This window comes from Rana temporaria, chromosome 13 (genome assembly GCF_905171775.1).
Source record: "Rana temporaria chromosome 13, aRanTem1.1, whole genome shotgun sequence".
Lineage (NCBI taxonomy): Eukaryota > Metazoa > Chordata > Amphibia > Anura > Ranidae > Rana > Rana temporaria.
In genome coordinates this window covers 28,507,230-28,520,918 of record NC_053501.1, presented here as the reverse complement: position 1 = coordinate 28,520,918, position 13,689 = coordinate 28,507,230, and the positions used below count along the sequence as shown (strand labels likewise).

Below are 13,689 nucleotides of genomic sequence, written 5' to 3'. Positions count from 1 at the left end.
AACATGATCGCATAATTAATAATGCTCCAAAACAATGCAGAAACCGATATTTTCAATAAAAATAATATTCACAGTACCATAAAACTAGATGGTCTTCCGGTCTGCCTTCCTCGGGTTTTTGCTCGGGTTTCTCTTTGTTTCCTGTCCCGCGTAGTGTCTTCTGGGAGCTCGTTTCATAGCTCCCTTGATATCGTATTCTTCTCATGTTAGACAAGATATCGCGCGATTTCATGGCAACACAGACGCCAAAGCCGGTCACCGTTGCTCGCGCGAGATCTAGCGGTGGATGCTGGGACATCAGCATCCACCTGGAAAAGGAAGTGCTGGGCTGTGGGCTTATGCCCACAGTTAAAATGGTGCCTACACCGGAAGGGGGAATATAACTTATTATTTCACACTGCAAAGCGGGGGGTGGCCGGCGGGGACAGGACACATGAGTTGCAGGTTAAGGTAATTAAAGTTTTACATAGCCAATAAAAAAAAAAAACGTATCTGGCGTGGGAGATCCACTTTAATCACATGATTTTGTATGTCTGTGGCTACCGTTGGATCGGAAAAGGGAACCACCAGGCTATTAAAAAAAAAAAAAATGTTCTCTATTGTATTTTTTTGTTGGTATATGATAAATGGTACGGGGGATGTTGGTAAGTGTATTGATTTACATTATTGGGTGATACATTCAAACACATAATTGTACATACTTTTTTCGGACAGGTTTCTGGGTAGATGTGTGCTACTGCTATTCTGGTACCTACCAGATTCTATTGACGTTAGTCAAAGGAGCTTGTATGGTGGTTTTGCTACACAGCACTACTTGTATTCCATATCTGAACAAATATTCATGCCATGTTAACCTTCTGTTTTAGGACGGCACTGGATCTTTAAGACGCAGCGGGTCCTTTAGCAAACTCCGCGCTTCCATAAGACGCAGCAGTGAGAAGCTGGTCAGGAAGCTGAAAGGAGGCAGTTCACGAGATGGTGAACCAAAGAATCCTGGGTAATTATCCATTTCTAGGAGGGCCTCTGGTGTCCCAGCTTGTGCGTCCTGTAGCTTAGCACTGTGGTGAAAGTAGTCGGTTTCCTAAGACTGTGTTTTGTGACTTAAATGAAGGGATCACAAAGCAGCAGGAAAAGTTAGACAATTCTTAATCCTATTAATTTGTATATTTGTAGCACTGTAGCCAAGAAAGGTCAGTTCAGATATATATATATATATATATATATATATATATATATATATATATATATATATATATATATATATATATATATATATATATATTACACTGTGACTCAATATATTTAACAGGAAAGAATGGAATCCTGAAAGCAAAACTCCCTGCTTATGACTAATAAGTGTTACAAATGGTATTTATTACTTATCCAGTAGGAAATGTTCGTTCACATTTTTGGCGCCAAGTGGAAACTGCAGACAGAACTGTCTGTGAAATGCAACCAAGTCTATGGAATGCCATATCTGGGTTTACTAAGAGACCTGAGAAGAGCATTTCAGAGACTCTGCTGTACCTGCATTTTTTGTAGTTGGTGACGGGATAAAAGCATTTGATCATTCCCAGTAATAGGATGCATGTCAAATTCTTGGTTGGATGCTCAAAGGAACATTACAGCTAATAAATACTATTTATTCCATAGCCCAATCTTCATGTATAAAATGTGACCTCTGGAGTTGGTGCTTTCAGGTGTTTAGGTTTGAAGTTAATTGCTGAAATGACTGCACTTTCCTTGAAGAATATATTGTAGATCAAAATGACCAGTACATTTTTGAGGATCTTGAGAATATATTTTTTGTAAGTAGTAAATTTGTATATTGAATTTCTAAATGACTATCCCGAAAGATTTTATTATTCGGCATAGGAACTGCCATAGCAGCTTAAAACTGAACGTTAAACACTAATGCTGGTTCATTAGAAATTAATTAATGAGGTAAGTTCTGCGGTGCATTTCACCTATTGGCATTTACGATTGTGGATACAGTGGACCGCTGCAATCACAGATGCATATGAGCAGCTGTGGCTTATTCAGCCTATACAAAAGCATGGTAGGCTGAAAGCGGCCCCATCTGACTACATGTATTTTGCACATGGAGCAATTACCTTCGGTTAGGAACAGATGATCGCCCATGGAGTAAGCTGTGCCTACTACAGTAATTTCCAGGGGATCTCGCAGGTATCACGCATACTAACATTAGTCCCAAGCTGGCCCAAGTTAACTATGTAAAAATTGCCATACCTGGAATATAGCTTTTAAATCTAACATTCATGTACTGGGCTAGTACTCTATAAAAGTCATCCTATGTTTTCAGACTGACCACATGTAAAACCCTTGATCATGTAGAGCATGTGATCAAAATATAAAAAGTTGTTACAGGTGCATTTATGCTACAGTTGCAGGATGTCACTGCCCTGCCTCTCCACCTTGTCCAATCGGAGAATGCTTTTCATTATTGCTGAAAATGCAAAGCATTCTCATAATGGCACCCATGTCGAGTAGCTGACCTCCTGTATTCAGAATGCATCAGGCCAGCTGTTGAACACAGGACTCAGAAGCAAGTGGAAATCACTGGGGTAGCGGTGTCTACTTCACTGATTTCCAGCTGCTCCCAGGGGCAATTGGTTTGACTGAAGTTGGTCTCTCTCTTTTTTTTTTTTTTTTTTTTATCTCAATAATGAGGTAGTATTTTTAGACAGCAAGACCTCACCACCCTCTAGGGTCACCAGTAGTTATTTATTGGAACCTAATTGGCAGAACAAGATTGCTGCAGTTGGCTTTTTTTCTGCTTACATTGATTTCTGTGGGTTTCCAAAGCAGATCCTGTTTAAAAAAAAATAATTTGATGCTTTGCTAAGGAACTATGCATATCTTGGGTCAAGGCTTAAATATTTTGGCCTATGATATGTATTTTTTTATTTTTTATCTGGGTAAATTTACCACCTACATGCCGATCTGCCACCATGTTTGGTTCTTCTAAAACAATGCTTCATGCCAGTCAAGTAAACCTGTGCCTATACCATGCAAACTAAAGTATTACACATTTTGAACTATCAGTAAAAGCACTTTAAATCAAGCTTCCATTCAACTCTGTAGCCATAGGTATTGTGGAAAAATTATTCTTCAAAGTTCGCAACTGACACACTAAAATTGTAGCTCTTATTATATTCTTTCTTATTGCTAAAGAATCTTGGCAGTCTGTTAGTTCTTTAATGTAAAGATACAGCAGGTGTTTCTAAGCTGTTAGACTTTACTTTACTTGTAATCTGTGGGGATCTTTGAGAAATAATTATTTCACAGTACAAGTAGCTATGGAGATCAGTGAGGGCTTGTTTTAAAGCTTTTTCCAAAGAGAGATTCAGGTGCGATTGAACGATTGAATGCTACATACCAGAACTCATATGCTGATCAGGACCAGAAGTCTCTACATGCATATTTTGGTTTAGTGTCTGATTATTGAATCCAGGAGTCAGGAAGGGGCAGAATTAAAGACGGGTAATGAGCATTAGAAGAATGATAATCATCAATAGCAGTATCCTTGTTTGTCTCAGGAAAGGTTTAATTTAAAGCCCAACTAAGCTTTCACTTAAAATACATTTTAGGTGCATTAAAATAAGACATGCAGCATCTTACAGTTTTTTTATTTATAAAGGAACTACTGCATGAGCAGAAAGCCTCTTCCCTGTCCGCATACTGGAAGGAAGGACCCTTGCTCTGTGTGCAAGCGGTGGCCTTTCTGCAGAGCCCTGCCATGGCCCTTACTAAAGCACAACTAGAGCTCTCTAGAGCTTTGCTAATTGTAGAGCTCTAACTCTGACTTCCCCCTCTATGGTGATGTTAGACCTGTGCAGAGAGATCACTGCTTCCACACAGAGCAAATTTCCTTGTCTACAACATGCTGGCAGGTGACCTTTTCTTTATCGTTACATCACGGGACACAGAGCGGCATTCATTACTATATGGGTTATATGGAGTACCTTCAGGTGTAGACACTGGCAATCTTCAAACAGGAAATGCCCCTCCCTATATAACCCCCTCCCATAGGAGGAGTACCTCAGTTTTTACGCCAGTGTCTTAGGTGTTAGTCATGGTTTAGCTTGCCTCCGCATCCTTGGGATTAGGTGAGCTACCGGTTCTGTCCAAAAAAGCCTGCGCGCTAAAGTGGTCAGTAACCGGACCCCAAACCCTTGGGGTATAGCCCATAATGCTTTCTTTTTAAGAGAGCTGGACCCTGGGCCCAGAACTTAGAAACCTTTGGGGCGCCTAATGTTTTCTGTTTGCCAGGGTGCTGTATGGGCCCAGGACAGTGGATCCTTCATGGAAGAAGAAGGTTCCCAGGGCCTGAAGGTCTAGACATCCCCACGGAGATGGGGGAAGATTGGACCTCTTGCTTGGCAAAGTCCTGCGGCATGGAGCAGGTAAGTAAGGGGAAAAACCTGCGGGGCTTGGCTCTTAGCAAGTTTTTTCTGGGAGGTCACAGGGGACATGCCTAAAGGTTATGCATTGCATCTGGCAAACCAGTCACATATCATGAAGATAGGATGGCTCTATATGTTATAGTTCCCCATAAAAAGTGACCTCCCTGGTAGTGTTGTAAAAGCTGTGAGTGGGGCCTTTTATGTACAAGTGTATGTGTGTGTCAGAGAGCTATGCTTACCTGCAAGCCTCCAGGCGATGCTCTATCCAGTCCTCTCCCTCATGCCTGCAAGGCAGGCAAAACGCTGACCTCCTCGTGTGTTCACAGGCCTGCGGCTGCAGGAACAGAGAGGCCCTTCCTCCCAACCCCCCGTCGCGGGCGCGCGCGCGGTGCGCGTGCACGTGTTATAGACGCATTTGGCGCCGTTTTAGCTGGGGGGGAAGGGCGGGTCAGTGGTTTAAAGGAAGGGGCGGCCCTTCCTTAGATGCCACAGCTCATTCATTTCTCTGGCTTAAGGGAGGAAGGACTGGAGGGAAGCACGGGCGCTGAGGACACACAGTGGCCAGAAAGAATACTACAGTCTTCAGAAGATTGTGGTTTAGCCTAGGAATAGGCTGGTTTTCTTTTCCATCTCATAGTCTTTTCTTTGGCAATACTACTCAGGGGGATAGAATGTTTTTTCTTGCCTAGATTGAAAAAAAAAAAAAAAAAAGAAGAAAAGTTTTTCTTTGAAAAAAAAAAAAAAAAAAAAAAAGGTGTCATCTAGGGTAGAGGAAACATTTTTTATTCCCCAAACAGGTGTTTGGGCATTTAACTATTATAAGTCCCAGGTACCAATAAGTAGCAGGTGTACCTCGGTATTGTACTATGGCATCAAGATCAGAGGGTACAAAAGGTGGGGATTCCCCCGCAGAGTCTGAGGTCTCGGATAGAGCTATGCCGCTGCTTTCCCCACAGGGAGCCGTTGGGCCATCGGGGTCTGGGGCTAGAGCTGACGCGAGTCAACCCAACCCTAAGGTGGTCACGGAAGAGGTGTTACTCGCCTCTTTAAATGAGATGCGGAGAAGCATGGGAGAAATGATAGCCGCAGCCATGCGGGGTAGTAAGCGGAATAGATCTCCGTCACCCGTGCGCGGACCCTCGGAAGAGGAGGTCCTTTCCTCTGGGGAATTGGACGACCTCTTGGACAGAGACCAAGTAGGTTCAGGGATCGAAGATCCGGATACAGAGGAGTCTGGGGCAGTCTCCCTGAGGGAGAGCTGGTGGATTCAGGGCTTGACGGACTTGGTCCATAAGGCATTCAACCTGCCTGTACCAGATCTCCAGGTATCGACGGTTTCAGCTTTGGGCTCACTGAGGGCGCCTCAAAGCAGGGCTGTGTTTCCGATCCATCCTCTCTTAGAGGGAGTCTTGTTCCAAGAGTGGAACAAACCAGACAAGGTTTTCTTTCCACCTAAGAAATTTTCTGTCTTATATCCTATGGAAGAAAAGTTTTCCAAGAAATGGGCTTCTCCTGCAGTAGACGCAGCCATCTCATGTGTTAACAAATCGTTAACATGTCCTGTAGAAAACGTACAGGTTTTCAAAGATCCAGTTGATAGACGCTTGGAAGCCCTACTTAAGAACTCCTTCACTTCTGCAGGGGCAGTAGTACAGCCAGCCGTGGCTGCGATTGGAGTCGCTCAAGCTTTATCGGATCAATTTAAACAAATGCTTGAACTTATTCCTGCCGAGCAGGCAGAAGAATTTTCGGATGTCCCTAAAGCCATATGTTTTACGGTAGACGCAATCAAGGATTCTATCCAACAAGCGTCACGTTTATCATTATCCCTTATCCATATGAGAAGACTCTTATGGTTAAAAAGCTGGGAGGCTGAGCCCCCATGCAAGAAGCTCCTGGCAGGGTTTCCCTTCCATGGAGGACGGCTCTTCGGAGAGGACTTAGATAAATACATTCAGACCATTTCAAACGGCAAGAGTACTCTCTTGCCAACTAAGAAGAGGGTTCAGGGGCCTGCGTTTAAACGACAGTCCTCCCCTGGGCAGGGGCCCTCTAATGCCAAGCAGTATCGACGGCCTCCTGCAAGAACAAACTTCGGCTTCAACAGCAGATCAAGAGGACAGGCTGTTAGGGGCAAGAGGCAGTGGTTTCGCAAGCCGGCAAAACCAGCCCCCAAGTCTACCTCATGAAGGGGCGCCCCCACCCACGAAGGTGGGGGGAAGGCTGCGACTCTTTTCGGAGATTTGGGAAGCCAGCATTCCCGACGAGTGGGTACGGTCTTCCGTGGCCACAGGCTACAAGCTAGAATTCCTAAGGTTTCCTCCTCCTCATTTCCAGGAGTCGAGGATTCCAAACGATCTGGAGAAAGGAGCCGCATTAAAGTCGGCTCTAGATCATCTACTTTCCCAGGAAGTGATAGTGGAGGTACCAGTCCTGGAACAGGGGCTGGGTTTCTACTCCAACCTATTCATCATCCCAAAGCCCAATGGAGATGTCAGGCCAATTTTGGACCTAAAGATGGTAAATGCATACTTAAAAATCCGCTCATTTCGGATGGAATCCGTGCGGTCAGCAGCTGCCACACTCCAAAAGGACGACTTCATGGCGTCCATAGACATAAAGGATGCCTACCTTCATGTTCCAATTTATCAGCCACATCAAAGATATCTACGCTTTATGGTGGCTTCGCGTCATTTCCAATTCGTGACACTTCCCTTTGGGTTGGCTACGGCCCCCCGGGTGTTCACGAAGGTTCTAGCTCCAATCCTAGCCAAGCTAAGGATCCAAGGGGTCACGATCCTAGCATACCTGGACGACCTCCTAGTCATAGACCACTCGTCTCCCGGCTTGGAACGAGCAGTGGCCCTCACGGTCCAATACCTCGAGAGGTTCGGCTGGGTCCTAAATCGAGAGAAGTCAGCATTCCAGCCCACAAGGCAGTTGGAATATCTCGGCATGAGATTAGACACAGAACAACAAGGGGTGTTCCTACCTCTGAGGAAGGTCAAAGCCATCAAGGAATTAATCCTACTGGTTCTAAGCAAGAAAGAACCGACTATTCGCCTATGTATGAGATTACTAGGCAAGATGGTGGCTACTTTCGAGGCGGTGCCATACGCCCAGAGCCACACTCGCATCCTGCAGGCAGCCATCCTGTCAGCATGGAGCAGAAGGCCACAGGCCTTGGATATCCCGTTGCCTCTCTCATCAAGAGTCCGACAAAGTCTGTGTTGGTGGTTAGACCCTCAGAATCTACTGAAGGGGAGGTCTTTCAGCCCAGTGGCTTGGAAGATAGTGACCACAGACGCCAGCCTGACGGGCTGGGGAGCGATTGTGGATGGTTCCACTCGCCAAGGTATTTGGACAAAGCCAGAGAAGCTTTTACCCATCAACATCTTGGAGCTCAGAGCTGTTCGACTAGCCCTCAGGGCTTGGACGTCGAAATTGCAGGGGCTCCCGGTGAGAATTCAATCAGACAATGCCACGGCAGTGGCATACATAAATCACCAAGGGGGGACCAGGAGTCAGGCCACTCAGAGAGAAGTGAGCTTGATTCTCCTATGGGCAGAGGCTCATGTGCCCTGCATATCGGCAATATTCATTCCCGGAGTGGACAACTTTCAGGCGGACTTCTTAAGCCGCCAGACTCTATGGCCGGGGGAATGGTCTCTGCATCCACAAGTCTTTCAAGCACTCTGCCAAAGATGGGGAGTGCCGGACGTGGATATCATGGCATCGAGACTCAACAAGAAACTAGACAGGTTCATGTCCCGCTCAAGGGATCCGATGGCCTGCGGAACCGATGCGTTGGTTTGCCCTTGGCATCAGTTCAAACTTCTTTATGCGTTTCCCCCGCTCCAGTTACTACCCCGCCTGCTGCGCAGGATCCGGGTGGAGCACATACCAGTCATCCTGGTAGCTCCAGCATGGCCCAGAAGGGCATGGTACTCACTAATCTTAAGGATGGTAGTGGGAGACCCTTGGACTCTTCCTCTACGGCCAGACCTGCTATCGCAAGGTCCGATCCTCCACCCTGCCTTACGGCATCTAAATTTGACGGCCTGGAAGCTGAATCCCTGATTCTCAGGGGTAGAGGTCTGTCTCAGAAAGTAATCTCTACCCTAATCAGAGCCAGGAAACCGGTCTCTAGGGTGATTTATTACAGGGTCTGGAAGGCCTATGTAGGCTGGTGTGAGTCCAAGCGATGGCTTTCTCGCAAATTTACCATCGATAGAGTATTAAGTTTTCTCCAGCTAGGAGTGGATAAAGGATTGGCATTAAGCACAATCAAAGGACAGATTTCTGCTCTGTCAGTGTGGTTTCAGCGGCCGCTGGCCACCCACTCGCTGGTTAAAACCTTCCTTCAAGGGGTCTTACGTATTAGACCTCCAGTTAAATCCCCGCTTTGTCCGTGGGATTTAAATCTTGTTCTGTCAAGTTTACAGAAACAACCGTTTGAGCCGTTGGCTGATATTCCTTTGGTTCTACTGACAAGGAAGTTAGTATTTTTGGTTGCCATAGTTTCCGCAAGAAGAGTTTCGGAGCTGGCAGCCTTATCCTGTAAGGAACCATATCTTGTTTTTCATAAGGACAGGGTCGTTCTCCGCCCTCATCCTTCCTTCCTTCCGAAGGTCATATCCAGTTTTCATTTGAACCAGGATTTGGTATTACCATCCTTCTTCCCTAAACCTACTTCCAGAAAGGAAGGGTTGCTGCATACCTTGGATATTGTCAGGGCCATGAAGGCCTATCTTAAAGCTACAAAGAAGATCCGGAAGACAGATGTGCTGTTCATTCTACCGGATGGGCCCAAGAAGGGGCAGGCAGCTGCAAAGTCCACCATTTCTAGGTGGATTAAGCAATTAATCACTCAGGCCTACGGCTTGAAAGGGTTGCCTCCTCCAGTATCATTAAAGGCTCATTCTACTAGAGCCATGGGCGCCTCCTGGGCAGCACACCACCAGATCTCTATGGCTCAAGTTTGCAAGGCGGCAACCTGGTCTTCTGTCCACACGTTTACAAAATTCTACAAGTTGGACGTAAGAAGGAATACTGATACTGCCTTCGGGCAGGCAGTGCTGCAGGCTGCAGTTTGAGACCCTCGGATTCCGGGGGCTCCTCTTTTTTTGAGTTAAATTTAAAATTTAAGATTATTTTTCTCAAATAAGTTGGATTTATTATGATTTGAGTATATCTCTAAATTAAATCCTTTTGTCTTGGAGATGTTCTCCCTCCCCTCATTGTAAGCATTGCTTTGGGACATCCCATATAGTAATGAATGCCGCTCTGTGTCCCGTGATGTAACGATAAAGAAAAAGAGATTTTTAATACAGCTTACCTGTAAAATCTTTTTCTTGGAGTACATCACGGGACACAGAGCTCCCACCCCTCTTTTGAGGACCATTTTGGGAGGCATACTGCTTGCTACAAAACTGAGGTACTCCTCCTATGGGAGGGGGTTATATAGGGAGGGGCATTTCCTGTTTGAAGATTGCCAGTGTCTACACCTGAAGGTACTCCATATAACCCATATAGTAATGAATGCCGCTCTGTGTCCCGTGATGTACTCCAAGAAAAAGATTTTACAGGTAAGCTGTATTAAAAATCTCTTTTTTTCTTTTTACTCAGGCTTTGCACAACATTTTGTTTTTAAAGTGGCTGGGATATATTTAGCTGATTTAATCTAAAAGTTCCTCTGTGCGGTAAAAAGGAATAATAATTAGTTTTGTCACTAAATTGAGCTACCCTCCATGAGGAAAATGGGTAAATTTAATTCTGCTTTTAAAAGTCACTCTGTAGAACAAATATTTTGCATTAATTAACTATTTGCTGGACAAAATCTAATATGAAGAGAAATGCGAATGAAATATTCCGTTATTTTTTATGGATCTCATGTTGAATGTTAATGAATAAATGTCCTATGTTTTACCACAATTTACGTTTTTTCTTTGACTTTTAATTTATATTCTTAAAACACATGTCTGTTTTGATCAATGTTATTTCTGCCAGGTCAAATGCTGAATGTGTCTGTTCAAATGATTTAGACACTCAGGCCATCAGTATGCATGGTCCTTGCTCTCATTCCCACTGTTGATGTGACTATGCTCTATGTGTATGTTCTGCCTGCTTCCAGCTAATGATTAACCAGTTCACAGGCTGCATAAATATGGATAGCAAATCCTAGTCCTTGGGCTCACCTGCTGTGCTGTATTTACAAAGAATAGACACTAAAGTTAGACTATGCTTGTCCAACCAGAACTCCTCATGCCGCCTTACTGTAACCGGACTTGGCTGGGAAGTACATTTACCACCCTTGTATGTTTTGTATGGTGCATTTGGCCTTGGAGGTGTCAAAGAAGCATTCTAGCAAGTTCCCTTTTCAATCCTCTTCCACTAGTGCCAGCTGAAGTATGTTCATTGTTTTAACTCCTCCATAAAATTTTAATGTGTTATTGCTGCTCTCAGGAAACATTTAATGAGAAACGTGGAGGCTATACCCTCCTTAATAAAAAAAAAAAAAAGAAAAATCTTGGCTGACACTGTGATGCTGGCCTTCTTGCATCAATACTTCTTAGTCAGTGACTTGAGACAAGTAGACACAAAAGGAAGTTCTAACTTAAATTTTTTCATCATGCAAATCTATTAAAAATTAAAATAACTATTAAAACAAAACCATTAAAATATAATTGTGTGAGGTCAGGTCAGGGTTTGACAAATTTGCTTGGAATCTAGGAGCCAGCTAAAAAAAGTTAGGAGCCAGAAAACGCACCCCGTCCCGACAAGCTTGCGGCGGGAGAAGCGGACACATACGTGAGCAGCGCCCGCATATATAAACCGTGTTCAAACCACACATGTAAGGTATCACCGCGATTGGTAGAGCGAGAGCAATAATTCTAGCCCTAGTCCTCCTCTGTAACTCAAAACATGCAACCTGTAGATTTTTTTAAACGTTGCCTATGAAGATTTTAAAGGGTAAAAGTTTGTCGGCATTCCACGAGCAGACGCAATTTTGAAGCGTGACATGTTGGGTATGAATTTACTCGGCGTAACATTATCTTTCATAATATAAAAAAATATGGGGATAACTTTACTTATTTTTTTTTAATAAAAAAAAGTGTACATTTTTCCCCAAAAAGTGCGCTTGTAAGACCGCTGCGCAAATACGGCGTGACAGAAAGTATTGCAACGATCACCATTTTATTCTCTAGTGTGTTAGGATAAAATATATATATAATGTTTGGGGGTTCTAATTAGAGGGAAGAAGATGGCAGTGAAAATAGTGAAAAATTACATTAGAATTGCTGTTTAACTTGTAATGCTTAACTTGTAATACCAACGGCTCACCACCAGATGGCGCCAGCTCACAAAAAATAACATTTTTTTTTTTTTTTGCCCACCTTCCAAGCCAAGACGCCAGGACACTATTTCTAGTCACCATGGCGACCTGGCGCCCGGGATTTGTCGATCCCTGGGTCAGGTCATTGCCACCCTTATGCCTTTTTTTTCTGGCATAGGACCTCCCTAGCATTCAATCAATCTTGGTAGAGCTACAGTACTGTGCAAATGTTTTAGGTAGGTGTGAAAAAATGCTGTAAATTAGGAATGCTTTTAGAAATAGAAGTGTTAATAGTTTATTTTTTACCAAGACAGCGGGGGGACGGAGGAGGGTCCAAACATGGCGTAGATTGCCGCGGATACTGCGGAAAATACCTGGATTACACGGGTATCTGCTCCCCCATCCCCCCTGAAAGGTGCCAAATGTGACACCGGAGGGGGGGAGGAATCCGAAAAGCGGAAGGAATCCGAAAAGCGGAAGTTCAATTTTTGGATGGAACTCCACATTAAGAAACCTTTTGTCTATTCCTTTCTATCATTGTGTATTTGTTATGTTCTGTAAGGACTTCTGATTGGTCAAGCCTCTTCCTAACTGCTGCTCATATAATGCATGTGACAGTCTGTGAGCCCGGGGAGCAGTGGATGAGAACCCAGTGCCCTTCACCAGTTTAATATTTGTCTTTTTTCTATTGCTTTTTGTGTTGTGATGTCTACTGATTGCTTTACATTTGGTTGAATGTTCAGGAAAATCAAACTTTGCCAGCTAGTTAAAAAGACCTAGGAAGGGGTGTTGTAGAGCTGACTGTGGTGCATTGACGGTTACTCCAGATGAATGTGGAATTTTCCATTTGTAAATTGCTTTTAAAGGTGTAGGCTCCGGAGCTGTTATGATGCAGTCTTCACTAGTGGTTTGTTAAGCTGGAACAGAATGGAAGGTCAAACCTTCTAGACTCTACTGACTGTGTGCTTGTTTTAAATCATTGACTCATTAGGTAGTGAAGCAAGGATCAGGATGACAGCCCTGGAGCCTGCACTTTTAAAAACAAGTCGGCAATACATATTTCTAGCCTTAAACCCCATACACACTTAGATTTTCTGCACATTTTTTGTCTTCAGATTTACCAAAACCATGTAGTGCAAGGGCCTGCCTGATTGCATACAAATTGAAACTCTTAGGCCCCGTACACACGAGGAGACATGTCCGATGAAAACGGTCCACGGACCGTGGACCGATGGACCGTTGGTCTGATGTGTGTACACACCATCAGACCAAAATCCCAGCGAACAGAGAACGCGGTGACGTAGAAGACACCGACGTTCTCAAACACGAAAGTGCAATGCTTCCACGCATGCGTCGAATCAATTTGACGCATGCGCGGGATTTCGGGACGCTGGTTACACGTCATAACCATCGGACATGTCCGATTAGGTGTACTAACCATCGGACATGTCCGACGGACAGCTTTCCAGCGGACAAGTTTCTTAGCTTGCTAAAACTTTTGTCCACTGGAAACCTGTCCGCTAGGCCGTACACACGGTCGGACATGTCCGCGGAAACTGGTCCGCAGACCAGTTTCAGCGGACATGTTGGACCGTGTGTACGCGGCCTTAGGGTTTGGCCTCATATTGTATGGTTTTGGTAAATCTGAAGACAAACATCTGTGTGTATGGGGCTTTACAGATTTACTTTTTATGATGATAACTCAGAATGTGGTGCTGATTGCTCTGAAGATGGCTATGCCTCACAATATGTCTATTTAAAAATTGATATATTGTTGGATGGGTTTCATGAGTTTAATCCCTAGGTGCTGACCATACGCAAATATGCGGCCTCTCGGTGGGTGGCGCATAGTGGTCGCATATTGGAGTACCAATTAGACACATTTCTGCTGAGAACGCATGCCTGGCACCGTTACCAGTGGCTAAC

General features: G+C 44.4%; 1 protein-coding gene across 6 annotated transcripts in view; it reads left to right on the top strand.

Moving 5' to 3' along the window:
* KLC1 (kinesin light chain 1) overlaps positions 1–13,689 on the top strand; it is a 112,260-nt gene that overhangs the window by 88,123 nt on the left and 10,448 nt on the right. For 5 of the 6 annotated variants that reach the window (XM_040332351.1, XM_040332352.1, XM_040332353.1 and 2 more), the window contains exon 14: positions 867–997. In XM_040332351.1, coding sequence (XP_040188285.1) covers positions 867–997 — 131 coding nt within the window. Of the gene's footprint in view, positions 1–866; positions 1,002–13,689 lie in introns of those variants that run through there. The other variant, XM_040332354.1, reaches the window with a different exon arrangement.